General features: G+C 39.6%; 1 protein-coding gene across 7 annotated transcripts in view; it reads right to left on the reverse strand.

Moving 5' to 3' along the window:
* Nucleotides 1-27,214, reverse strand: part of rptor (regulatory associated protein of MTOR, complex 1) — a 178,415-nt gene that overhangs the window by 45,175 nt on the left and 106,026 nt on the right. For all 7 annotated transcript variants that reach the window (XM_054778400.1, XM_054778398.1, XM_054778397.1 and 4 more), the window contains exons 18-26: nucleotides 25,127-25,318; nucleotides 24,576-24,716; nucleotides 22,634-22,754; nucleotides 19,346-19,486; nucleotides 16,328-16,483; nucleotides 8,016-8,134; nucleotides 2,385-2,488; nucleotides 1,824-2,001; nucleotides 1,613-1,723 (exon numbers count right to left, since the gene is read on the reverse strand). In XM_054778400.1, coding sequence (XP_054634375.1) covers nucleotides 1,613-1,723; nucleotides 1,824-2,001; nucleotides 2,385-2,488; nucleotides 8,016-8,134; nucleotides 16,328-16,483; nucleotides 19,346-19,486; nucleotides 22,634-22,754; nucleotides 24,576-24,716; nucleotides 25,127-25,318 — 1,263 coding nt within the window. The remainder of the gene's footprint in view (nucleotides 1-1,612; nucleotides 1,724-1,823; nucleotides 2,002-2,384; nucleotides 2,489-8,015; nucleotides 8,135-16,327; nucleotides 16,484-19,345; nucleotides 19,487-22,633; nucleotides 22,755-24,575; nucleotides 24,717-25,126; nucleotides 25,319-27,214) is intronic.

The raw sequence follows: 27,214 nt of genomic DNA on the forward strand, positions 1-27,214 counted from the left end.
TTTAATTAAGCAGGGATAAACAACAGAAAGCGACAAAGGTGAAAAAAGGCTCTGTGAGAAAATGATACACTGTAGTCCAAGGCAGTAGGAACAGGTCGGAGGAATGTTCATGTGACAGCACGGGTGGAGAAAAACTAGACAATGAACCAGCACCGTACCTGCGACGACGCTGGGCTTTTAACCTCCACTAATTGCGATTGCGAACAGCTGTGCAGACCACTGCAGTAAAGCGGCTGCAGCTTCCCCCAAGCAGGAAGTGCAGCACTCCAAAATAAGAGCGCAGGACAGGAATTGCTCACTCCTGTCCTGCGGAACATGACACTTGCAAATTTATAATTTATATAATTCCATACTTTCCATACTTGCACAGGAACCCGACTTATTTAGAAGTGGAATTGGCCATGATAAGTGAATTTCAACAAAGTAGGACTTTTGATTTATAAATGAAATACTCCAGTACTTAGAGCACAGAAAACCTGTTAATGACTTTCTAAATATGTATTTTAACATGATTAGAGCCCTCTGGACATGACATAACACTCCTATAGTCACCTTTACCCTCCCATTACCTAATATACTACACATAAGAGTAAATAAGCCATTTAAGACATAAATAGGATAATAGGATAATTGTGTGTGTTACGATAGATGTGTTCCCTTGGGGAGCAGAGTGAGTGGCGAACATGAAGTGACATTGGGGGTTTAGAGTTGAGTTTCATCTTCACCCATATTTTTATTAAGGGTATTTATTAGAGACTATTGTGCTTGTTGTGAAATAATTCAAACCTGCAATAAAAGCCTGTTGTTTTGGCAATCTAGTCTGGTGCTTGTGTTTCTCACTCAACATTACAGTAACATTACTGACACATAGTGACCAGTGTAGAATACTGCATATCATCACAACATCTTTGAATGCATCTTTTGAATGTATTATATTTGCTGTATACAGTGGCGTGAAAAAGTGTTTGGCCCCTGATTCGTTATTTTTTTTTGCATGTTTGTCACACTTAAAAGTTCCAGATCATCAGACAAATTTAAATATTAGTCACAAAATGCAGTTTTTTAATGAAGCTTTTTATTATTAAGGGAGTCAAAAAATTCAAACCTATATGGCCCTGTGTGAAAAAGCGCTTATCTCCTCTTTGGAGTGGCCTAGTCAAATCCTGACCTGAATCCTATTGAGATGCTGTGGCATGACCTTAAAAAGGCGGAAACCCCTCCAATATGGTGGAAATACAACAATTCTGCAAAGATGAGTGGACCAAAATTCCTCAACAGCGCTGTAAGAGACTCACTGGAAGTTATCGCAAACACTTGATTGCAGTTGTTGCTGCTGAGGGTGACCCAACCAGTTATCAGGTTTAGGGGGCAATCACTTTTTCACACAGGACCAAGTAGGTTTGAATTTTTTTCTCCCTTAATAATAAAAAGTTTCAGTTAAAAACTGCATTTTGTGTTTAGTTGTGCTGTCACATATTTACATTTGCTTGACGATCTGAAACGTTTAAGTGTGACAAACAGTCACACAACTGTATATTATACAATTATATATAGGGACACCCACAGAAAGACATTAAAAAAGATGGATGAGCAAGCAAAGTGTTAATGCTACCTTTGTGACTGGCTGAGCAAAGTACTTAGCACTCCAATCACACAGACCCGTCTGGAGGGCGGCGCTGATGTAGTTTCTGTGACCACAAGGCTCGTCCCCGTCTTCAGCGGCCTGAATAAGCAATCGTACCAGAAAGATAGTGGAAAAAAAATGTTGATAAAACATGTCACACACATTGACTTTATGACAAATACTCCCAGGCACTGGTTACCTGTTCGGGTCCCTTGTCAAACATCTTGCGAGTGCGGGGGAATTGGTGAGAGTGGGGTGCCTGTCCTCCTAGTGTGGGCGTGTAGGGGGAGCGTGTGGCCGGTTGATCTCTCGTAGGGGGTTTGGGCACTTCGTTGGTCAGACTTGAGCTGCTGGTGCTGGGGATGGGAGGAGATCCACTATTGGGAGACAGGAAAAGAACTATAATTACACTTAGTACGGTGTAGACCAACCAAAGGGACAAATCCTCAAGGAGTATCTGGCAAAGAAATGACATAATAAGAGACTTAATGAGTAGGTCGATAAAAACGGGGCCAACTTAAACACGTTCCACTGTAACAACAATATAGAAGCATTTTTTTCCACCACATCACACCTTGCTGAATCCCAAGACCCAATGCAAAATTGCTATATAAAGACTGAACACATGAGGCTTAAATGTACAGGACTGTACCAAAATATGAGCTCATTTTTGCGGCTTTGAGCTTGGCTGATTTCAAGAAGTTTGTTGTGTCTTAGGCACCGTGTGGCCGGTCTTTTTCTCTCATGTTGTGCTCCTCACCCTGTGTGATGAATGTGTGTGCCTTTGCTGGTGGGGCTGGCTGGCGCAGACTGGGTGAGAGAACCAGAGTCTAGAATCCTCTGAGGCCGAGCGTTCATCATTGCCTGTGGAGAAAGAGCCAAAACAGATGGTTTGTTCACCATTAGTCATCATGTTACATCAATATGGATGGAGTCAAAGATTAAACCCATGATATGTTCAACATTAACTAAAAATCCTACTTTTCGGGTATGTTTATGTACCTACGGCCTTGAAAGAATAAATGCTCAGTAAACCAACTGGTCACCTATTTAAATTTGTCAGCTGCAAGAAACACACGTTAAAAAGCACTCACAGGTTAGAGCTTACATTAATGGTGAGTCATGATTAGTTTGTTGGCTCTGTTCTTGTGGCGTACATTGTTTCAGGATTTTATTTTATATTATAACCTCTACTTCTACCGCAATACATTTTTTTCCCTTTGAAATGTTGTGACCGTGCCCTACCCAGTTTACACCATCGACATTTAATTAATCATTCCATATCAGTTTCCCCTAGGGTTACAGCTTTGGGGTAGAGGGTGTGGCTTAGGAATATTGTTACAAACACAACATGTGCACAGCGTAGCCGACTGCATTGCAATCACTCCTCCACTGTTACATTTCATTAACTTTCATAACAGAAAGCAATGTATCCTTAAATGACTTCTGTTGTGCTCTGGCCCGATATTGAAAATAAAATAAAATTAAAAGAAATTTACTTGAGCTTCTTGTACAAAAAAATAATAAGAATTAAATGACAATAACTTCAACTTTTTGTACAAAAAAATTCGAATTTTACAGGTTTTTACTGAATAAGGTATCCATAATGCACACAAAAATTTTGGTTTTTTACAATTTGAACTGTGATCTACAGTATAAAACATTGAACATCAAGAAATATGTGAACTTTGGGTGAGTATTTCTTTTTTGGATGTGTCTTTGCTAAAGTAGTACCTCGGTTTTTGTTATTAATTCGTTCCAAAACGTACAACAAAAACTGTACAAAAACCAAAGCAATATTTCCTTATAGGAAATTCAATTAATCCGTTCCAGGCACACAAACATGAACAAAAAAACACTACGGAGAATATTACAGTTTTACATGCAGAAAGCAATGCCAAATCATTAGAAATGACAAATCAAATGGATTAATGAACATTTACCATCACTTTTACCTTTATTGAAAACCCATATTGTGGAAAAAAATCTAATAAAATGAAAACAATTGTTAAGCAACATCCAAATGATAAAATATGACTTTTCTGCAGAGCTTAACTTTGTTATATAAAGCCTGCTTTCCCGTCCATCTTTGTCACACAGGCTCTCTCTGCTTTGTAAACAACCCACACTCTATGTTGTGACAAAGCCTCATCTTTTCTGAAGTGCTGTGACGCAGTTCCTTGGATTACCGTAATGCCGTGTATCACTGGAAAGTACGGAACCTTCAGAAACCACTAGAATTATCAGTCTAATAGCTTCTCAGAGATTACCTTCTTGACACACACTCACATAGCACAATCAGAGTTGCGCAACAGTTACATAACGACTGATGTAAAAGGCTGACACAACAGATGCATTGTTTGCACTCACACAAGCTTAACTCTCACTTCTACGCAAGCTTAACTTTCACATTCTCAAGGGTCACGGCAACTGCAATTTCTAGTGTGTACTTTTCATCTGGGCTCATCCATCTTCTTTTGATGTAGAGCCCAGCACTTTAACCAAATACATTGCTATTATTTTTTAATACAATTTGAAAACCTTTTAAACTGTGTGATCATTGACTACTTCTCCAATAGCAATGCTGTCCTAAGAACTGGGAAGAAAAGCTAAAGAAAATAAATAGCTTATACAAGCCGTATGTGGTCCCTGGGCCGTAGTTTGCTTATACCTGCGTTATACACAAGGGAGGGAAAACCTAATAAAGATGTTCAAAGCAAAAGAGAAGAGGAGAGAAACTGCTGGGTGAATGTAGTTAATATGAATACTGTAGCGCGTTTGGGGTCATCACTTCAAAGAGCTGCTTTAGTGCTTATTGTGATACAGTTGAGCCCTTTCAACCCGCTTCTCCTCACTTCCTCCGTCATTATTTGGCAAGATCATCATGCTATTATAGCGAAAGCTGTGAAAGCATACAAGCATGAAAGAGGATGGTGATGCAAAAATCCTTTGGAATACTTCCATTTAATTCTTGAAAGCGCTTCTGAGCAAGTCAAGGTTGGTCAAGACAGAGACTGGAGCCGACATGTTGATGGTGAGGAAAACTGACGAAGTGAAAACGGGAAAGAAGATTTCTAGAAAAAGATGAGACTCAGATGCTTGTGTGTTACTGTAAATGTGTTCCCTAGGCTAGCTGAGTGACGGGCGGACAGGAAGTGGCGTTTGGGGTTCAGAGTTGAGTTTCAGGTTTGCGTTAGTAACGGCCCATTGCAATCAAGTCTGGTGCTTGTGTGTCTCACCAAACATGACAGTAACATTACTGACACTTAGTGACCAGTGTAGAATACTACATATCTGTGAATGCGTTTTTTTTAATGCCTTATATTTGTGATTTAGTTCATTCAACCATTCTTATACTAGAAAATGCTTAATTTTTAGGCAAACATTTTGCTTCAATATGCTTTTTTTTTTTTTTACTAATAGGTTGTATTCAACCACAAAACTGAATTTGTTAATATATTTTTGAAAAAACGTGATACAGTGAAGCCGTGGATTTCGAAAGTGGCGAGTTCCGACTGTATTTCACCTTATTCATAATTTTATAATTTTATAATGTACTTTTACTACTTGTTAAATACAATAAAACACTAATTACAAGAATGAAATGAAAAAGTACATTTCATGCTTGCAAATTGTATTTTATTGGTGTATTTTATGTCCTTCGACTTGGGAGTTAGCTACAATTTAGGTACTATCAGAGCCGACTTACTGTATACCAAAACTCGACTTACATAAAAACTCGACTGACATCACAGTCTGGGAACAAAACGCGTTATTATCACATGTACAGTACCCATCGAAGTCTCCCCTTAACTTAGATACCAACAAGGCCATCCACGTAGACCTTGTACATGCACACAAAAGTTCATTTATTCGTTTTGGATATGTCTTTTTCTTGCAAGCCTCTCAAGCCCATGGTTTAATGGGTTACAGTTTTACACAAATATAATAGGGCAGAAGCAGTGAGATATTAAAAGATATTTAATTCTTTATCTGGAAGCAATACCAGTCTATTTGGTTGCTGACCTTGTTCTCTGTGCCACAAACCAATACTGTTGGAACTTAAGTAAAAGGCCAGAGTAAACACTTCTGAACTCGGGATTCTTGTTGTAAATTATGTTATCTTCGATGAGCCTTGGGCTACAAAAGCAATGTTGGAATTTTGCTTTTTAGTCCCAGTAATTGTTATGCTTGCTGAAGTCAGTGTAAATGTCTGGAAAAAAAAATAAAATAAAAAAGATCACCATGTAACATTTGTACAAGAAGCGATACAGAGTTTTTCATTTATTTGGACCAGTCTACATGGTTTATGTTCACACCGCACTACTGTGTTTGAACATGTAGCATTACATTGTGTTAAACCAACATTATTTCAGCATTGCATCAATATTAGAAATGATCAATTAGGGTTTTAGAACACACAAACTAAAGTAACTAACAGAGGACATGAGAGCTGCAGACACTAGCACCATGACATTATGGTTCAGTGTTGCATGGTGCAATAGGCGGTTGGAGAGAGACAGTGCTGTCGTAAATCACAGCCTGTTGTTGTTTCATTGCAGTCCACTAGGGAGTCCCTGAGCAGCGGAGAGGCAACTTGCGCTTGCGACTGGTGGTAGCAAACACAAGGAGTCTTGCCTCAGTGTTGGAGTGAGTGGTGGCCAATAGAAGTAAATATGGCTCCTTAAATTTCGACAACCTCTTTCCTCCTCTGTGCTCTGCCAAGCCTGGGGGAGTCATTGGCCCTTAATTGCATTTGCACAAATGTAATGGCGCAGAATGCCAGTGAGAGGGAGGTGCATGTGAACTGCAAGCAGATTCTTCACTGAACAGCCATGTGAAGACCTCAGTCAGCTTGACTCAGGAAGTCAATTTGGACAAGCCAATTACATTACACTTAACACAATTAGTGGAAATGTGACTTAGATTGGCATATAGTTAGCACAGAATCACATTAGAAGCACAAACTTCGGCTTTTAAAATCCTTTAGGTCATACAATGTAGTTCCAGCGTAATGTTTGATTTATTTATAGTTACGGCGGTAGCTAATTTATGTAATTAATTACATTAACATTTTTAGCGTAATGAAAGCATGCACACCATGTTAAGGCACTCATCTCTGTTCTAACCCCACAGAGTCGCAGTCTCTTTTATAACTTAACTTTTATAACTATAACATTCTGACCTGAACACGTCAACAACAGTGCAATTCCAACACCATATACACTGTATGTATCTCCAACTCACAAACATGTTTCTAGTCCGACACTTCTTCAAGGTCACTAGACCACAGAGAGGGGCATTCACGGACACGCCGAACATCATAACATCTTTATTATGTTTGCATGTATGGCCTAAAGCAGGGGTCACCAACGTCGTGCCCGCGGGCACCAGGTAGCCCCCCACGACCACATAAGGTGCCCGCAAGCCTGCTTTTCTTTCAGGTTTTCAGTTAATAATGAAAGAACAGTAGAAAGAAATGCATTCTGAAATACAAAATGTGAGTTGTGGACACCAGCATTTTGTTAATGTTCTGGTAAAGCAAGCATATTCGCTTTGTTTGGGTTTAAAATAATCTCTGAAAATAAATGAGTAGCTCTTGGCCTTTTTCATTTTGTAAAAGTAACTCTCACAAGGAAAAACGTTAGTGACCCCTGGTCTAAAGGATCAGAAAGACAAACCCCCCCCCCAAAAAACAGTAAACAGATAATCTTATCACCCACTAACGTAACTCTTACTGCAGAAGTACAATTTGCTGCATTTACAGTAAGTAGGCCTATGCTCGGAAATCTCAGAAAATACATCTACACTCAAAACATGTGAATTCAACTTCAATTATGTGGTGTCCCTGAACACAACCCATCATGATTCATAATAACACAGTTAAAGTGTGATTCAAATGTTCTGCTACTATTAAAGACACTCGTGCTAGGCAAATACATTTTCAGATGTGTAGTGTCTTTTACCTTGGTTTACATTTTCAGTTTATTTGGAGCTGTTAATACATACGAATATACATAATCCTGTCCTGTTATTTATCTTTCTGTTCATGAAATACTGTAAAAATTGGCATATTTCACACACAATTGCAAATGGTGATTACTCATGATTAATTAATTTGAACAACGGATTAATTTGACACACACGCACTAGTCTTATTTATGTTTTAAATGGCTTATGTACTCTTATTATATCTACTATATTGGGTAATATGGTCTATGTGTGTAAAGGTGACTATAGGGGTGTTATTTCATGTCTAAAAGGCTCTAATGATGTTAAAAACTGTGTTGCGAAGGTCATAAACAGGTTTTCCATGCTCTAACTACTAAAATATTCAATTTATGAATAAGGAATCCACTAAGGAAACACTGATTTAACAAACACCACATACCTTGTATGCAATGCAGTTGAGGACCTTCATGGCCAAATCAGACACTTCAGGAAAAGGGTCTGCAGCAAGGTGCAGAAGCACTCTCCAGATTTGAGTGTAAACACTGTTGAAAGACACACCTACAAAGAAAGAAATATAAGGAACCATGAGTCCAACATATGCAAACGTTTCACGACATATATTGTCTTATAATACATGACAATCAATCACAGGCACCCACTAGGGGGTGAAGCGGTACATACAGGCGGTCCTCGTGTCACAATGTTTTGTGGTTATGACACATTCCCAAAAATTCTGAGTAGTGTATAGAAAGAAAAAGAGAACTAGTTGTATGCGCACGGCGGAAGAATACATAGTCACACATTGCTACACTGAAGAAAGACGCCACTTCTGTTCTTTTTAGTTAACTTTTTGCCCGTTATTGTCTCCCAAGCATGAGGCAGACGCTTCTGAAGAAAAGAAAAAGTGAAATGCAATCAGACACTGTAAAATGCTCACATGGACGTACAGCTACAGTACACACCTCGTGGCCTCACACCACTCATGCCCACGTTCTTTATCACAATAATAGCTAATAGCCACGTGGTATTCCACAGCCATGCCATTGCCATCACGCTGTATGCTGAAGACATGTCTTCCTGATGTTGTTATTGAGAGGGCTGAGAACGGCAGAGGGAAAAGGACCTCTCGTGTTAGGTAATGTGCCTCATTAATCAAAACATACAAAAACACAAAGCCAACACCATTAGTGACAGCAGTTGTTATTGTGAATACTAATGATCATGGTGGTTTTGTTTAGTCCTTATTGTCAACGCAGAGGAGGGAGTTTGGTTCCTCCTTTTTAGTAGTTCTTGACTGCTCATGTTTATTTTCCATTTCTGCTGTCACTTTCTAGGGATTCACTTGTGGAAGTTTACTAACATCTGCTGTGTTCCTTCTGCCTATGTTGGCAACAATCTCTTTCTCTGCCCCACAGCCTTCTTAACTCTGGGCTTTTGTCCGCTTTAGCATGTTGCTTCCACAGTGTACCGAGCCCCCACCGATGTTGCAGCTCTCTTCTTATTACAGATCAGCTAAACAGATTGTTTCTCATTCCACATCACATCACATCCAATCCTTCCTCTTCCCGACTAAGTAGGCGATCGGCATCAGATCTCAGCTTTATTTCAATGCCTGCATCCCTTCAACCCTGTTAGCTTTGCAATGAGGCACACATGCATGGTGCTTAGCTCCTGAGTGAGTTGTAGCCTTGCATCACACTCTTCCTGTGAGAAGGACCAAGAAGAGAACACTACAGAAGAGGACAAGAGGATGAATAGGTGCTACAGTACCGTTGGGAGATTCATGCCATGACATTTTTCTATGCGTTTTGGCCACACGTTAACAGAGGTTTTTGTCCTTTAACACTGAGCTTTTGGAAAACTCAACAATGCATTTTTTGTTTGTGCAACAATATCTCATGTTTTTAATAGGGCTGTCAAATTTGAAAAATTTAATCAAATTAATCAGTTTTCAAATTAATCATGATTAATCACCATCTGCAAGTATGTGCGAAATGTGGCCTTTTTACTGTATTTTACCGGAAAAAGAAGGTAAATGACAGAACAGAGTTTGATATATTTGTATGTATTAACAGCTCCAAATGAACTGAACATTTTAAATCACGCTAAGAGCTTGAAAAGAACACATCTTAAAATTAGAAACACTAGTTTCTTTAATTGTAGCAGAACATTTCATTCACACTTTAACTGCGTTTTCTTATGAGCCATGGGGGTTGCGTTCGAAGACGCCATGTATTTTTTTAAGTTGAACTCACTGTTTTGAGCGTAGATGTATGTCTTGGGATTTCCGAGCATACTTAAATGCAGCAAACTGTACTTCCGCAGTAAGAGTTACGCTAGTGAGTCATAAGAATATCCACTTATTGTTTTCCTTTGTCTTTCTGTTTATTTAGACCACACGTGCACACATAGTAAAGATGTTCTTGTGATGCTCGGAGTGCCCCTGAATGAACCTCGCTGTCGTCTAGTGAAAATGAGTAAAGTGTCGTTCCGAGGAGTACTAGAGACGCGTTTGTAAGTTGGAGGCGTGTCTTGACATGGTGCGCATGTATTAAAAATAACAAAATTCATGAAATAAATGAGTTACCACCGTTAACATGCTACAGCCCTAGTTTTTAAAGATTATTTAACAACAGAAAATGAGTAATGGATGTTGTTTTCATTTTGTGCAGTGGTAGACACGTGTGCGTGTTCCATATAGAATGCACGGGACAATAATAAAGATAATGTACACGTCATTGCACATCCAATATTTCCCTGTGGTGGTGAATATAGGTGTTACAATGCACAACCAAGTCAGCTGTGGTTGACAGCCAGTGAACATATTTTTATGTGGACAGAGATTTACTACACTCGTGTGGAAAGATTTTTTTGAGGGGTATTTTTGAAGATATCAGTGTTCATGTGGACGTTAATTGGTTGGAGGAGGGGAAAATAATAAGAATGAAATGGGTAAATACATAAATAGAGAATTTTGGGATGCTGCAGCAACAGTGTAGATAATGAATGTGAAGCATACTTTCAGTCCCATTTAAACAGCATGCCACAATATAGGTGCAGACAAATTACATTATTGGTAGCTATTAGTCCACACGAGGGTGGATATTATTTACTGCGTTGGCCTGAAGAAACACAAGTGCTGGGAAGAAGACATGTGCAGAGTGAAATAGATGTCCGGTTGTAAAGATGTGCGTTTTTGGCTCAATGAACTGCTGCATGGCTGCTTTATTGCCTCCTGTGTGGTGAATTACATAAAATACTTGCAAAGCATCTTTTGGTGCTTGGTTAGAAGATTAAAAAAAAAAACAGCATGACATCTGAAAGCAGAAGGAAATTTATCTGTGAGACATTTCAGGTCATTTCAGATGAGCTGTAAGCAGCACTTAATTAATTCTATGATGCTCTTTGAAAGAACCTTTAAATACGATGACGCATTTGGAGGTGAGGTGTCAAGAAAGGAAATGTCATCTCACCTACGGAAAATACTTATGGCTAATGTACTGTATAGCAGGGTAGTGGATAAATAAATGGTGGGGTTTCTGTTTTCTTGTGACATGACGTTCCCCAGATTACATTGTGTTTCTCTAACTCTGACGATGGCACTACTGACTTCACATTTTTGGCTTCAGTCGTAATGAGGTAGCCATAGTCTCCATACATTGACTTCAGTGCTCATATCATAGTCAATGCTTAGAGCATTCTTGGCTCCCAGATGAGGAATCCTAATATTTTATGCCATCCAAAGATCTTTCTTTTAGCACCTCATGCAGGCTGACATACAGTGGGGAAAAATAAGTATTTGATGCCCTAGTAATTAGTAATAACTTTACTCTCGTTCAAAGATATGAACAGCTCATGATTTTTATGGTTGACTGTAACCGAGAAAGCATGATGACTTTTTGTGTGTTTCAGAGTAAACATACGCCTTTAAATGGATGAGCAACGGCACGATTATGGGCTTCGGAGGAAGCTGCTGCTCTTGTTTTGCCCCCTAAAACTAAAATGACTATGACGCTCCCGCCAACAAAGCCAATTTGGGACAAGACCTGACCTCTATCTGGTGGAACAACTTTGACAAGCATGTTGTTATTTTGGAAGAATGGTGTGATTGCGTTTGACTGGCTACTTCGCCCGCACATTGAAAGCATCCGTTATCAAGATGGCGCCTGTGTGTGGCTTCGTCGTTGCTCATTTGATGTTTTGCCAACTCTTCGCGGTATTTTTAACAATGTCTGCCGCCTTATCTACCATCACGTCCAGTGTTTATACCCATGCTGCTCGAACATATGATCGCGGCTCCCTTCTCAACATCAAAACGTCAATGGAACGCTGTTTCAACAACTGGGGAAGCTACAAGCAAACATTCCCTTCGCCGTTTTTCTGCTCGCCCACCTCCCAGTAATACCTGCTGCTATCACATCCTCCAGGCAATCTGAAGAGAAAGAGAAGAGAACACCGGGCAGTTGTACAGGCCAGGATGAGGTGTGCTGTGTGGTGGTCGGCCAGGCTTCCCCACTTGGGTCGGCACAGGTGCCTGAAGCCGGTCCCCCTCCAGCAAGATGTGTGTGGAAACACTTATCCAGCGCCAGGGTGGGGGTCTTGCTGCTGTGTACCAGGACAGGTACACATGCAGAATCATGAGCTATGATGAGTTTTCACCTTTTGAATCACAGATGACCAAAGTGGGCTCCTCCAATGTGTTTAATGTATCACCCCCTTGGCCCAGTAAGTGCTTTCTTAAATGACTTTAGCGAAATCTTAAAATCAATACTGTAATTCAATTAGAGAAGGTCTTAATTCTTGGGGATTTTAATCTGCACATTGATGACAACTCATCCAACCCAGCAGTGGAACTTTTATCCATTGTTGACAATCTAAAGAAGCATGTATCTGGCCCCACCCACAGAAAAAGACACTGTGGACCTTGTATTGTCACTGGGCTTACGCGTCATCAATGTTAAGCGTTGAGGATGTCCACCTAAGTGATCACTGTGGAGTGCTTCTTGACTTGTGTGTACCACCTGAGCTCAAGTCTGCACCTTTAAGGGCCAAGAAGAAGATTGTTACTGAATCTTCAGCCCAGCAATTCTGTGCCTTGTATGATCCATGTCTCTAAATAAAATCATCAATGAGGCAAGATCCCATTACTTCCAGCATTTAATAGTTGCAAATAAGACTCTGGGAGATCCATGATCCTGGTCCCGTTGGATCACTCCGCAGCCTTTTATACGATGAACCATTTCATCATGATGGACAGACTGAGGGGCCACGTTGGGATGTCTGGCCCTATACTGAACTGGTTCCACTCCTGCTTGTCTGGTAGAAGCTTCAGGGTATCTACTAACAACATCCAGTCCGCCCCAACTGACCTAACGTGCGGTGTGCCGCAAGGCTTTGTGCTGGGGCCAGTCCTGTTCCTGTTATGTGTTCTCAGCCTTGGTCACATAGTAATACAGCAATTTAATGATGTCTCTTATCATCTGTTCACCGATGACATCCAGATATACTGTTCCTTTAAGACCCAAAACTGAGTTCCTGAACAAACTGCCAATCAAAGATCAAGCAGTGGCTTAACAACCACAGCCTCTAGCTGAACTCCAGTAAACGGCACTTGAACACCACTCCAAACACCTTGTGAAAAACTGCTTCCTTGAACTGCACATCTCTAAACTTGGACCTCTAAACTCTCCATTGGTTGACTGTCCCACACCGTGTTCATTTTGAAATTCTTGTGCTCATTTTCCGAGCTTTACAAGGCCAGGCCGCAGCATACATTGCTCGGCTCACAGCCTGAGATCTACCTCACACCTGCTGATGGTCCCTCACACCTTTTTTAGCACGCAAGGTGCAGATCTTTCAAAGCAGTGGCACCACGCTTCTAGCATGACCTCCCACTGTCCCTCCGGTCCACGAACTCTGAAGAGACTCAAGAAACACTTGTTCAAACAGGCATTTTTTAAAAACTCCTGACTCAGGGCTGCGAGAAACCGACTGCACTTTGTTTCTGTTGCATTTTTAATTGTTTTTATTAATTTTATTGCAGTTTAAATTGTCTTCATTATTTTATATGGTATCCTCACTACTATTTTATTGTATCATGCACCATAAAGCACTTTGTGATGCTGTCTGTGAAAAGCGCACTATAAATTTTACTTACTTATAAATGCCTGTTTTGTGGAGAGGACAATTTGCTAGACACACAGAATTATTTCAGCAATGATAGCGTCACGGTTGACGGACTTCTGTCTTGACCGATAAAATTAACTGCACATCACAGCATGGTAAGGATAATCAACATCTGCTACATTATAATAAAGAACATGTGTTTCATACATTTTCAGTTTTATATTCAATACATTTTGCTCACAAATGTGAAATAAACTACTGAAAACTAAGGCTACTTCACTAGCAGTCCACATGTATCTTCTCCTGCAAATGGCCATGCCTGTTATTGTGCAGTCCACAGAAATGACGTCATCGATGCTTTTGATTGGCTAAAATTGAGTTAACAGTCCATGGCTTCAGCGCCGCCATTACTTTGGCATGCGCATGACAGCCCGTGAAAGCGTACTCGTGCGGACAGAAATAGTTTTAAAAGACCACTGTGTGGATGAAGAGTTGTTTTGTTTTTTTACACTAGAGAGGGGCAAATGTGAGGTTTTGGAAATATCCGTGTTTGTGTGGACATGACCTAATGGTAATGTTAATGGTTTAATTCATCTTGAAAATGCACACGAGTTACACTGGAGTACATCGCATAGCACAATTCACAGTTCCGCATGTCCAAAAAGGAATAGGAAGAAGCAAAGCTTATTTAATAATATTCAATACATTTGTTCACCTCCTGTATTTTGCCTTTTGTAAATACCTAGGAAAGTGATACGGCAATATAACAATATAGTGCAATGATAGTCAAGGCTTAGACTTACTGTAAGGAAACTACAAAATGAATGATGAGTAATAAATTGATAATAACTGATAAGATAGTTGACAGAAATCTAATTTGATAATGATTGAGCACAGACCATGTACTCACCAGAAATGAAGAGTTGGTAGTCAGTGTAAGAGTGGTTAGACATAGCATTGCATGCACACAGTGGTTCAGGTGTGTTCTTCCTTGTATTTTGTAAACATCAACTGTTTCTACTGTATCTTGATATCGCTCATTTTAGCGCACTGTTTGAGTTCCTTACCCGGTCCGTTCCACAGCTTGATTCCACACTTGTATATTCGTACATATGGAATACTTTCCGAAAGGGACAGGACTAATTTGTGTTACATGGGCAAGTAACCGGCCTTTTATTGTGGATTTTAAAAAAAATTAATTCTGCCTCTCTCCGTTACAATGAACCTACCATACAATTATAGACTGTTCATCTCTTTGTAAGGGGGTGAACTTACAAAATCAACCGGAGACCAATACTTACTTTCCCCCACTGCATGCTTTTGGCAGCTTTTTGACTACTAACCACTTTATGTGCTTGCTGCTTGATGATTATTATAGAATGTTGCAAGACTCTATAAACAAGAAAATAAAATATGTAACCAGTATGCAGATAAGTTATCCACCTTACCATGTGTTTGCGTGGATGAACATTGCAAATGTACTCTTACTCTGGCTACAGTTATTGCATAATTTGTACAAACAAATTATAGCAAGCAGGAAAAGAAAAACAGTGAATGCATGGATCAATAAATCACGACTGAAACTGCTCCAACTCCCACAGACTGTGATTATCCTGCTTGTTTTCTTGCAGCTGCAGCATTTATGGCTTCAATTTGTTTTAAACCGCCACAGTATACTATACAGGCCCTTTAGGTCTTCTAAGCTTGCTTTTCTGTTAAAAGATGCGAATATATGTTTATCCATAACAAAACTCGAAACAAATCAATGTAAGTTCTGTTATTTCTGTGTGGAAAGTGTTTTGGGGACAACTTCAGACCAACCAATAGATCAAACAAACCAACAAGGAAGTTTAAAATGATGACAAATGCCTCCAGGTTGCGTTAGGTCACTGAGTGTCAATGAAAAGAATGAATACAAGTGCTATACTTAAACTGTGAGAGTTGCTCAACAACAAATATAATTTCAATCCAGATTTACACAAAGTGCTTCATTTCAAGTATACAGATGACAGATTGAGGCTCAGTTAATGGCTTTCCTCACTCGTGCATAATCCGGCTGTCAGGGCACATGGGGTGTCCGCCTGCCACCTGAGAGCAGGGGAGATGAGTGTGGCTTTGAGTTCTCCCTATACCCCAAAACCACTCTGAAATTCTAAGATACAAAGCAACTGTATGACTGCCGAGAGGTCTCACTCACGTCTTAAGCCATTCTATGAAGTGTCTACTGTCGGCGCTGAACCAATGCTCAGCGTGAACTCTCTTTCAAATGTCAAAAAATTAGCAAGCAGACCAAGACAAACATCTCATGGATAATTTCATGAAACAAAACACTAATGTGATCAACTTAGCAGCGTTTGAAAGCTAACACTAAGGCCTTCCAACAGTATCAAGTATAATTCCTCTACTGGTAGAACTCACTGAACAAGCAACTTCATTTACTCTTATCTAGTAGTAAAGACATGCATTTTTGCATCTACAATAACCATCAGTCTCCTCTTTACTTTCATACCAAGATGATCCATGTAGATCCATGTAGTGTGATGTATTGTGGACGTCTATTTCTAAAACACCCAGGGTTTAAGAAGTTAAAGGTCAATGGATGCAGTGTTATAGCAAAACTGTTACCTATAAGGGAGTTGAGTGACGAATAGGAAGACACCCGTCGCATTTTGTCCAGGGTCTCGAAGGAGAGAATGTATTCGTCGTTGTCGGGGCTTCCCAGGGTGCTGCTGGCGCTGCTGCTGGTGCTGAGGTTTCCAGGAGAGAACGCTGCTGGTGCACCTGAACGATGGGGCGGCACAGCAACACATGCATCACTCACTTTTGGATGCAAGAGTGGAACTAAAACATGTAAAAGAACACAAGAAATAAATATTCACACAGGTAGGGCGAAAGTTAGGGAGAAAGTGTCATAACACTGCGTGTGAAAGTGGTTCCTCCTGAGGTGCGATACTGGATTAGAAATACTGAAGGAAGACGTCTTACTCCCACGTCACATAACCCACAACCAGCACTTTGTCATATTCCACATGGTTGGACTTTTGTTTTGGTTGTCCTTAGTTTTCCTGACGTTTCCCATTTTGTGCTCTTACATTTCTGTATTCTGTTTAGTGCAATGTGCAGCTGCTTTGCGGTCGCTGAAAAGCTTGTGCAGCGGTACCTGTTAATCATTAGAAGTCAGCACAACTATTTAGTTGGAGCCGCATTCAACGCAAACAACAAAATGTAACAATTAGTTTACAGTCACTGCAAATTGCACATTTGCAAACGAAAGGGGAAACTTTGACACACTGAACATGTTGCTCAGTCGAGCATCTCATCACTCGCGTGTCGCAATCATTATTCTGATATCTCATTTTTATGCCAGAATCGGCTGATATTGTCAAACCTCCCTATTTTTGGCCAAATATTGAACATTTTTGGAAAAATATCAAAATGGAACCTGAGTCTTTTGATTTTTCAGTATGCCGGCCCCTGCTTTATACTCTTGGTGGTGTGAGAAGGTGTAAGCCTGGTGAAGTGCAATCACTCCTACTGTCAAATATTCATGATAAGCAACAACTTAAATAAAACTTAAATAACGAGAACAACACAAAATAATCCATAAAGTTAGGTAAGTAGATTGTGGAAATGGAGAGAAAAAAAAATCTGCAAAATAAGTGAAGTTCATAAATGATCTTGTATTGGGCTATCAGGATTTGATTCCAATCAAAAACGTGACTTTTAATACTTGGTTAAACCCTTGTTGAAAAGCACAGAGATCAGATGTTTCTTGTAGTTGGTCACCAGGGTTGCACACATCTCAGGAGGGATTTTGGTCCGAGAAACAATCCCAAAGCAGAATGTTTCCACTTCCATGTTTGACAGTAGGGATGTGTGAACAAGTAGGCTCCACTCAATACCCGACTTTAAGAATGATTCTGTCAGGTTCTATAATAAATATATATTGATACACACTTCTAAAATATATAATGGTATTCATTTATTAGGTACAAATGATTAATACTGCTTAAGATTTAGCTTTTTTCTTCACTACTTTCTCAGTCTAAAATCTTGATTATCGCTGGTATTTATCCTATTTGTGCTGAAATCATATCAGCAATCCTAAAAAATAAATACTTTTCAGACTTCGTATTGTTTGCCAGCATTGCCAGAAAATAAACATGTAAACTTTAACAGATGGAGCACATCAGACTCTCCTGTTGCACAGCAAAATTGTTGTGGCCATGATGTTCCGCTATACTGCTGAACAGGACAACAAGCAAGATATTGCTTCAAAGTGAAGACGTTTACAGAAAGATAACTTAATACAAGTATTTGAGCAAATATAACCTCTCTAAAATAAAATGTCCAATGTTGTTATTCAGGTAATGCATACAAAGTATTCCCTGCAGCCACTCATGTGTCGACATTACTTAGTAAAATGCTAGATTTGCAGGGCATACTTATGATTTAAAATCCTGCATCAATTAAAATAGCTTTTTTTTTTTTTTAAATAGCTTATTTTTTTAACCCAACAGAATCCATTGTGACATGCATGTAAATGTCCTAAAATTGTGCCGATACAGCTTTGTGCTGAACTCATGTAATCCCTAAGTGACGTATTGGGAACATTTTGGAGTGGTTGTCATGTGACCGCTGTGTGACTATCCCGGGATATGGCTCCCTCAAAATGGCAGTGTGTCAGGTAAGATTTTGGATGAACATTTGCAATAAAAGTGACTGTTGTAATTATTAGATTAGATTCAACTCCAATACTGCAATTGCCATCGTTCGCTCGCAATGAAGGAAGCAAACAAGCTAAACGCATAAAAGCACAATCCAGGCCTAAGTCCTAAAAATGCCTCACACACTTGCTAAATTAAACATTTAAAGTAGACAATGTATACTTACTCGCCACTTATGAATGACAATGAAAGAATTTGAGTCACGGTTTAGTTTTTAGCCTCGTCGTCAGGCTAGCAATACAACTGTGCTTCTATCTGCAGTGGGCTGCCGCCATCTCCCCCTAAAGTGGCTAGCAATGGTACGTACCGCTACTGCTCCGCAGGCCGCTGGGTTGCCCCGCCTAAGAAGGCATTTCTCCAAGCCACGTCTACATAATCCACCCTACTTGTTCACTTGGCTGCATGTTTTGATGCCGGATGGTAACATAGTTGACTGTAGAAGCTAGGTGCTTCCTGAGTCACACAAGGCGCCGCCATCCTACGCTGACACCACGTTGTTACGTCGTACATGCATGCTGCATTGTTATGCGCTGCATTTTATGCCTTATTATCCCATATTGATAAATTTTTACCAACTTAGGGTGAATGAGATGTGTTGTCTGGAAAAAAAACCTGCACATTTTGTGAAAGAAAAAGCACAGAGGCGTTTTTCACACAATCAAAAACAATCATTTTTTTGACCTATTATCTTAATTTTGCGGGAATGCGAATGCTGAAGCGTACTACATCATGAACAATGTAACATGTCTGTAAGACCACACACCTTTGACATGGATTAGTAGTATTTTAGAAAAAAACATCACAAATGTCCCATTTGGTTTGTGCTATATATCCACCATCATTTTACTTTAAATGGCTCCGAGTTCTTAAGGATAACATTTATTTTATTTTTTTTAATGTAATCTGTCGATCCTACCCTCTTCATTGAGGTTGAGGTTCTGTAGGCTCTTGTTCAGGTTGCGGGCAGTGGTAACTGCACGAATGTTGGTGTAAGAGTTTACAGATCGCAGACGTGGGATTGCTGGGCTGTCTCTCACTGGAGTCAAGTTACCAGGCTCTGGAATGAAATGTAGGAGAATAAACAAAAGGGCACAAAGTCAATAACTCACAGCTGATACAAGCTGTACCCTAAAAATACCATGCAACACAATAATAAGACACTTTCTTTATATATGTCCTGTACATAAGTGTACTTTATAATGGTGACTTTGTGTAAACATTTGATTGGTGTGTGTTCTCGCTCAACTCATCTTTTTCTGTCTTGCACTGCAAATACGCTGACTAAATGGTATATACCAATAATCCCAGCACTACCTGAAGCATCTTGGATTAGATATTGACAAAAACAAATAAGCCTTAGACGTTGGAAGAATCATATAACTTGTATGAACGTGAGGCAAATGAAATACACTTCCTTTCTTGTCTGCAAGACAAAGCACCTTTGGAGAAGAATACAATGTTTCCCCTAGATTTACAGCTTTGGGGTGGCTAACGAACACCGACACAAACATGCGTAAAGTGTAGCCACTTATAATGCGATCATACCTCTACAACAGCGGTCCCCAACCTTTTCTGACCCACGGACCGGCTCGTGTTCCCACAAATCCCCGGAACTGGCAATCTAATGTTTCTTATTAATATGTATAGTGTAAAACTAAGACAGCAACAACATCAAATCAAAACCACAAAATGAATACACCATCCACTAGTACGAGCCTGGAGTTTGTTTTTCAGAGAGGAGATTAATACGTCGCTGTTTGATGTGTGCGGTAAAAGGCAGTGTGCTACCATGAATGAACTTGAGGTTGTGCACCAACAAATATGCACTCGATAACAACATCAAAACTTACCTTTATGCATTCCCACATAGTATCAGCATTAAGGTGAAAAGCAAAACGGTAAAATTACAGCGGAGTAGTCTATCTGTGCAGCGTGGGAGAAAGTTAGCACACGAACAATGGTGTGTTCAAGGGCCGCTCACAACAACATACACATGAAAAGCTATGAGATTTGTAACTGTATACTTTTTTTTATTATAAAATAATGGCAATTTTTCCAAAATGTATACATATTTACATAAAATTCAATGTAGTTATTTTCAAAAGTAATTTTTTTTAAAGTGTATTTTCTTTTTTGATCATTGCACCTGAAAGCTTCCCGCTTCCCGGTTCGGCCCCAGTTAGTGACCCCTGATCTACAATACACATTGGGGGGAGTGGGCGGATGGTCACGATTACAGCACAAACACGCTCAGGCGTATAGTGTAGCAGACTGTAGTACTGAAATCGCTCCTCCACGGTTCCGTTTCACAAACTTGACTAACTCATTCAATGCCAGACATTTTTCAAAAGACAACCCCAGAATATTGTGTTCTACGGTGATATAAAAATGGAAACTATCAAAAGAAAGATCAGACTCCCGTCTTTCATCAGAAAAAAAGCTTATTTCTACCTTCTTCCGTTCTTTGGTAATCAGCAGTAGAAAATAGGTACGTTTCAAGAAAATATCGGTTCCCGACTAGAAATAGGAGAAAACTAGCTTTTTGAGAAAAGATACATTTCAAGCAAAACCTTCACTTTGACACAAATATTTTTTGCTTTTGTGACAGCTCAAAGAGCTAAACAGCTATACCACAACATCAAAATAACAATTTATTTACAAATATGACACCATGAAGTATTTACAATTTCCACATTTGGAACTGAACTATGCGTGTGCACGTGCGTGCGCATGTGTGTGCATGCCTTAAAATGTCTGTACAATGTGCAACCTTCTGTACACTACACTCCACCATGCTCTCCCACTTCCTCTTCCTGTCGTGTGTTTCTGCCAAGCTCTTATCAAATGCACTTTGGCCACCTAGTGGCCGTTTTTATGGCTTTAAAATTGCTCTGAAGCCAAATGAGTTGCATCATGACCTCTTTTAGTTTTAGTTTTTAAAAACATATATGTATATACAGTATGTATGTATATGTGAATTTCTCTTGGAGATTAGTTTTAGTTTCTAAAAACATATATGTATATACAGTATGTACGTATATGGGAATTTCTCTTGGAGATCAATAAAGTGTCTGTCTATCTGTCTATAGTATATGTGAATGCGATCGCTCCGCCGCATGTAATACAGAGAGAAGATGATGTACTGGAAATGTGACAATGTAGAGACAGAAATGACATGGTAAATAAGAAAACACTCCTTTGTTTAACAGAGCAATCTTTAGAACTCCTCTGTGAAAAGGTATCCTTAAAAAGCTTTTTTTGGTCTGGCGCTATACAGAAACTAAAATAAAATGAACTGACAGTCCGTGGGGAACTGGATTAATTGTCCTAATGCTTCCATCTTCTGTTGGTTAGATGAGCCAGCCATCAGCGGCTGTTATATTTCTTTGTTTGCTGTGACGACACTTTGCACTAACCCAAACATTAAAAGCAATACTAATAGCCAAACAAGTGACAAGCCAATTTTTTCTGCAAGGTCAGCGAAAGTGCTGGTCTTTACTTGCAATTTTATGTCCCATACTGAGTGCAAAAGGACTAACAAGACATGGAATGTTTTGTCTGTGCCTTCTGTTCAATGCACAAGAGGAGGAACACAGGGCAACAGCTTCCTCCTTGACAGCTGGCTATGAGAGAGGGGGTATTAGAAAGGGTGATCACAGATCATCCTGTGAACAGGTATGTGTTCAGGCAGGATATTTCCTACATGTGCTTTAAGAGCACTGGGCCATAAGAGTGAGACAAGATCACTGGCTGCCTTTGACACTTCAAACCTGAGAGGCGAGTGTGGCGTGTGAATGTGATATTTTGTGTGCTTTCAACAAGCTTTTCAACCATACACCTTAATACTGTAAATTCACTAAATATATGATGACCTTTCCAAACTTACGCTATAAAAACATGTTAAATGTGTTAAAATGTGTCAATGGAGCTTTGTGCTGGACTTGGACTCATGAGGTGATTTGTAGGAAACATTCTGGAGTGGTTGTCATGTCAAAAGATAAAAACATTTATGATTCAGTGCAATTTTTACATAGCAAAATAATATACATACAGTATATGCAGGTATCGTTTCATAGCCTAAATGTGCTCAGATGCCCACGAATGCCAAATTCAATGCCCTTTTGAGTGTCCTATCACAAAGGTATACAGTCAGCATGACACCCTCACCCGTGAGTGAACCCGTGTGAGACTGGTGGGTGGGTACCTGCTGTGTTGGCTGGTGACGGCACTGTGTAGTTCTTCTCCTCTTCTATGAACTGAATGGCAACAGTACAGAAGTTGCTTTCATACTGGACCACCAGATGACTCAGTGCTACCACCAACTCCTGGCAAACATAAAAATACAATGAACAGCGGGGAAATAAGTATTTAATTGGATTTTAGTTTACACCCTTACAAACATATGAACAGCCATTAACATTTTATGGTACATTTATTTCAACAGAAAGAATGTAAAAAAAAAAAAAAAAAAAATCCAGAAAAGTAAAATGAAATAAAGGTTATAAATTTGTTTGTACTACATGGAGAGAAATAAGTCACAATTTGATCCCGACCAATCAGCAAGCATTCCGGCTCCCCACAGACTGGTTATGTGTCCATTAAACACACAAATTACTCCTGTCCCTAATCGCAACTCATTATGTGGACAAAAGACACCTGTCACAGAAACAGTCTCTTCCATTCAAACCTCTCCAGGTCAAATGACCTCAGGGGCAAGACTGTAGAACTGTACAAAACTCGAATAGACCACAAGACCATCAACAAGAAGATTGGTGACAAAGAGACCACTATTGGTGCCATCCTTCATAAATGGAAGAAATACAAAGTAACAGTTAATCAATTAATTCTGCAGCTCCATGGGGGGACATGAATAACAATGAAAAACAATTAACATTTACACTCACAATTACGAGTGCACCTGAACGCCTCATAGCACAGAGCACACAGTCATAGCAGAAAGAAGGAAGGAGACGCGGCATGAAGTTATTCATTGCTCTGTGCAAGTTATATGAATGAATAAGTAAGTTAGATTGATGATTATGTTGTGTATTAAGAGTGTTTCATCTTGAAGGTTTAACTTATATTTGTGTTCCAATCCCCGCACTGTGAAAACCTGTCAACGTATGTGTGTGTCAGGATGAGAGAGTGGAGATTCCCCTGAAAATTAGGTTTTATCACTGCTTGTCCATATTTTTGTACGTTGAATACTGCTTTATCATGTTTGTTGAAGTTTCTCTTTCATTTTGGTATCAAATTAATGCAAATTTAAATCATAGTGATTGCAAGTGGACAGTTCAACCAGCCAAAGGGAAGGATCCCAACATCCGGCTGAAATAAAAGATATGTAGGACGAATACTTTGATACTTTAGTCATCTCCAAGACAAATTCACATCTTATCTCCTCATCAGTGCTCATGTACAAACTTCTATCAAAATTTGACCATGCACAATACAAATTTTTGAACCAAAATTACTTACTATACAATTAATTAACCAATTCATCATGTTTAATATTTCAATTTAATGAAATGTAAAAATGGTTTACGTTTTTTAAGTGTGCAGCAGTAGGGAGTACATGGCTCGGGGTACATCAAATGTCCGAAGGAATACATGACTGTAAAAAGTTTGGGAACCACTGCCACAGAATCTTGGATGAGAACCTGCCAGCCTCAGCCAGATCATTGAAGATAGTTGCCCGGCTGAATCAGTCACCAGACCTTAAGGCCATAAAAAAAGCTGTTGGGGTTAACTGAAACTTTGAGTTGCCAAGGGACAGACTCAAAACCTTTATTTGGAGAGTAACTATAAAGAGTGGATCAAAATCCCTTCTAAGAAACGTCTATACTTCAAATAAAAATCTTAAGTTTGGAAAATAAAGTGACAAATAATTATATAATGAAAAACCAATCTATTTATTTGAATGTTATCTATCAGTGGCGCACAGATGTATGAAAGACAACAAGCTTGTACTGTATTTATGTGATGTAACAGTAAGTATATGACCTTGGGATTCAAATATACAAATATATTATGTCAAGGTTCAAATATAACCGCATATTTAACAACTTTTCTTTTTAAATCGGATGAAAAAAAAAAACTGTGGTCAGATTGTGTATACATGTGTTTGTGTGTGTCTATATAACAACCTTGCGGACCACAGGACTGCCATCGTTGATGAGCTGGGCAAGCATCATGGCCACATTGTGGTCGATGGTGGTGGAATGGTCCGTCCTCTCAGCAGAGTTTCCCACAAATGTACCGAGAGCAAAGACGGCTGCACACCTCACCTGTAGCAACATATCGATTCACAGCCCTCAATTCACACTCCCTTCGCTTCAGTACATTGGTTCTTTGCCGTGTTAACGTTAGAAACACAGGCTTAAAACCTCTGGAGAGGCTGGCTAGAAAAAGACATCCAAAAAAAAACCAAAAAAACAAAACTTTCTCTGCATGTACAAGGTCTACATGGATGACCTTGGTATGGAAGTAAAGAGGAGATTGTGACAGTTACCGTAAATGTGAAAATGTACAGATCTTTGCTGTTTGTTCAATGAGCATTAGCGTTTTAACAAAAGTTTAATTAAAGCATTAAAAATTGTACTTAAGTGCTAACATTATCTTTTTTCCCCGACTTCAAGAAGAACTAAGTACATCTCCAGCTGTTTCAAACGCATTAGCCCTCGCAATAAGCTCTCACCTCAGGGATTGGATCAGACAACAAGATGTAGAGCTTCTCGTGCGCGCTATCTCGAACTCCACACCATCGTGCCGGGTCAAAGTTCTGCCAGATGCGTCCCAGGCATATGGCCACCCACTGGCGAAGAAGGGGATGGGGGTCCGAAAGCTGCTCCAGGCAGTTTGCTATTAGGTTGCCCTGCAGACAGGCCTCCTGGTGGAAGGAAGGAGGGACACAGACTGATGAGACTGGAAGATGTTTAGCGGCAAATCTGCATCATATAGACTGTCAAAGCTTGAACTCTTTAAATTCACTAGCCAATAAATCAATACTAAGCAGTTGCCTCATACGGTCTCAGAGATGCAAGGTCTATGAGCTGTGCGCCAATATCACTCATTCACTGGAACAACATCAAACCTCTTTCCTCTGTCAACAAAATCTAATTGGCGCTTGTCTGCGAAAATAAGACCGTCTCAAAAAGAAATTCTTTAAAAATGTTTGTAGCAGTTAGTCTCCTCCTAGTTTGATTTCTTCGTGTTCTTGTATGAACTGTGACAGACACGCCTTGTAGGGTAGATTGGATGGTTCACCATAATGTCACTGTAAAAACAACATTAATAATTACTGCTCTCTTCTGCACTCCTGCTTTTAAGTTGAGATGCCTCATTTTGGGCGTCTGTGATGATTGGGATTGGAAATACATACGTTCCTGTTAAGATGTTCCACTGTGTAGTGCACTCCTGATCAAAATTTTAAGCCCAGTTGGAAAAATTGCAAGAATTTACATTGCACTGTTGGATCTTTAAGAAGTTTTAAGTAGAGCTTCAACATGCAAAAAGAAGAAATGGGAGGGGGACAATTTATTCCTCTATGAAGCCATCTTGACCAAATGGGACAACATTCCACTAGCCTCCTGGAAACACTGGCACCAATGCCCAAACCAATTTTTCAGGAGATTAACAAGAATGGTGCAGCTACTCATGACTGTGATTCCTTTTTTGAACATTTTATTTTTATTTTAGGGTGGGTTCAGGATTTTTTCTACGACGTACGAGTATTAGGGCCACATTGAAAAAAAAAAATCTGAGATTTCGAGCATAACGTCATAAATTTACGAGAATAAAGTCATCAATTTACGGGAAAAAAAGCTGTAAATTTATGAGAAATAAAGTCGTAAATTTGAGAGAATAAAGTCATAACATTATGAGAATAAAGTTGTAAATTCATGAAGAACAAAGTCGTGATATTATATCTAATCGTGTCATATGTGTCGGAGGGAAAATAGAGCATAGTTCTTCAGGAAGAAAGGAAATTTTCCTCTTGCTTCAGGCAAGAATTTATTGATAACGTGGCAGCAAAACAGAGCAGTTGAGCACAAACAGATTAGCAGATCTAGCCCATCTCGCTTTCGCCTTCCTTACCCTGCCCCCTCCATATGCCCAAGGTCACATAAATCCCCCCTTTTCATAGCTGTCTCAGGCAATGCCTGTTACGAAGTATTAAAACAATCTCAAATTTAGAGATTAAAATTGTCAATTTACGAGAATAAAGTCGTAAATTTACATGAAAAAACTTGTAATATTATGAGAAAAAACAGATACGAAAAGGGGGCACTTACATGCCCTTTGGACAATGCGTGCCATATTGTACACTAACCAAAAAACACGCTCACCGAGGTTCCGCTGTCTTAAGCCCTCCTCCCCCATTTAATGTGTTTAGTGTAATTTGCGTATCCTTCCATTATGGTGCCTACGAGCTGAACCCATTCAGAACATGAAGATGCAGTGATCAGTGCATGTTGACAATGGCGACAATGTCGTCGTGAGAAAACAGGGAGGAATAATGGAGATGTGGAGCAGGCAGAGTCCTTCTGTTATGCTGGAGATCATCTATTATTAAAGGGCCCAGGAGAGAGGTAGGGGCATTGAGTACATAGTAATACAGAGGAAAATTTGTGTTTCTGAGCATGTGCTCACGTCGTCTGATTTGTTACATTTATACAAGAAGTTCACAAATACAAGTTTTGCAAGTTGATGGAAGAATACAAGTCATCAGGGAGATGAATGACTCAAATAATGCTCCCAAGTAGACAGGAAAACAAGAAAGCAG

This window comes from Dunckerocampus dactyliophorus, chromosome 6 (assembly GCF_027744805.1).
Source record: "Dunckerocampus dactyliophorus isolate RoL2022-P2 chromosome 6, RoL_Ddac_1.1, whole genome shotgun sequence".
Taxonomy (NCBI): domain Eukaryota; kingdom Metazoa; phylum Chordata; class Actinopteri; order Syngnathiformes; family Syngnathidae; genus Dunckerocampus; species Dunckerocampus dactyliophorus.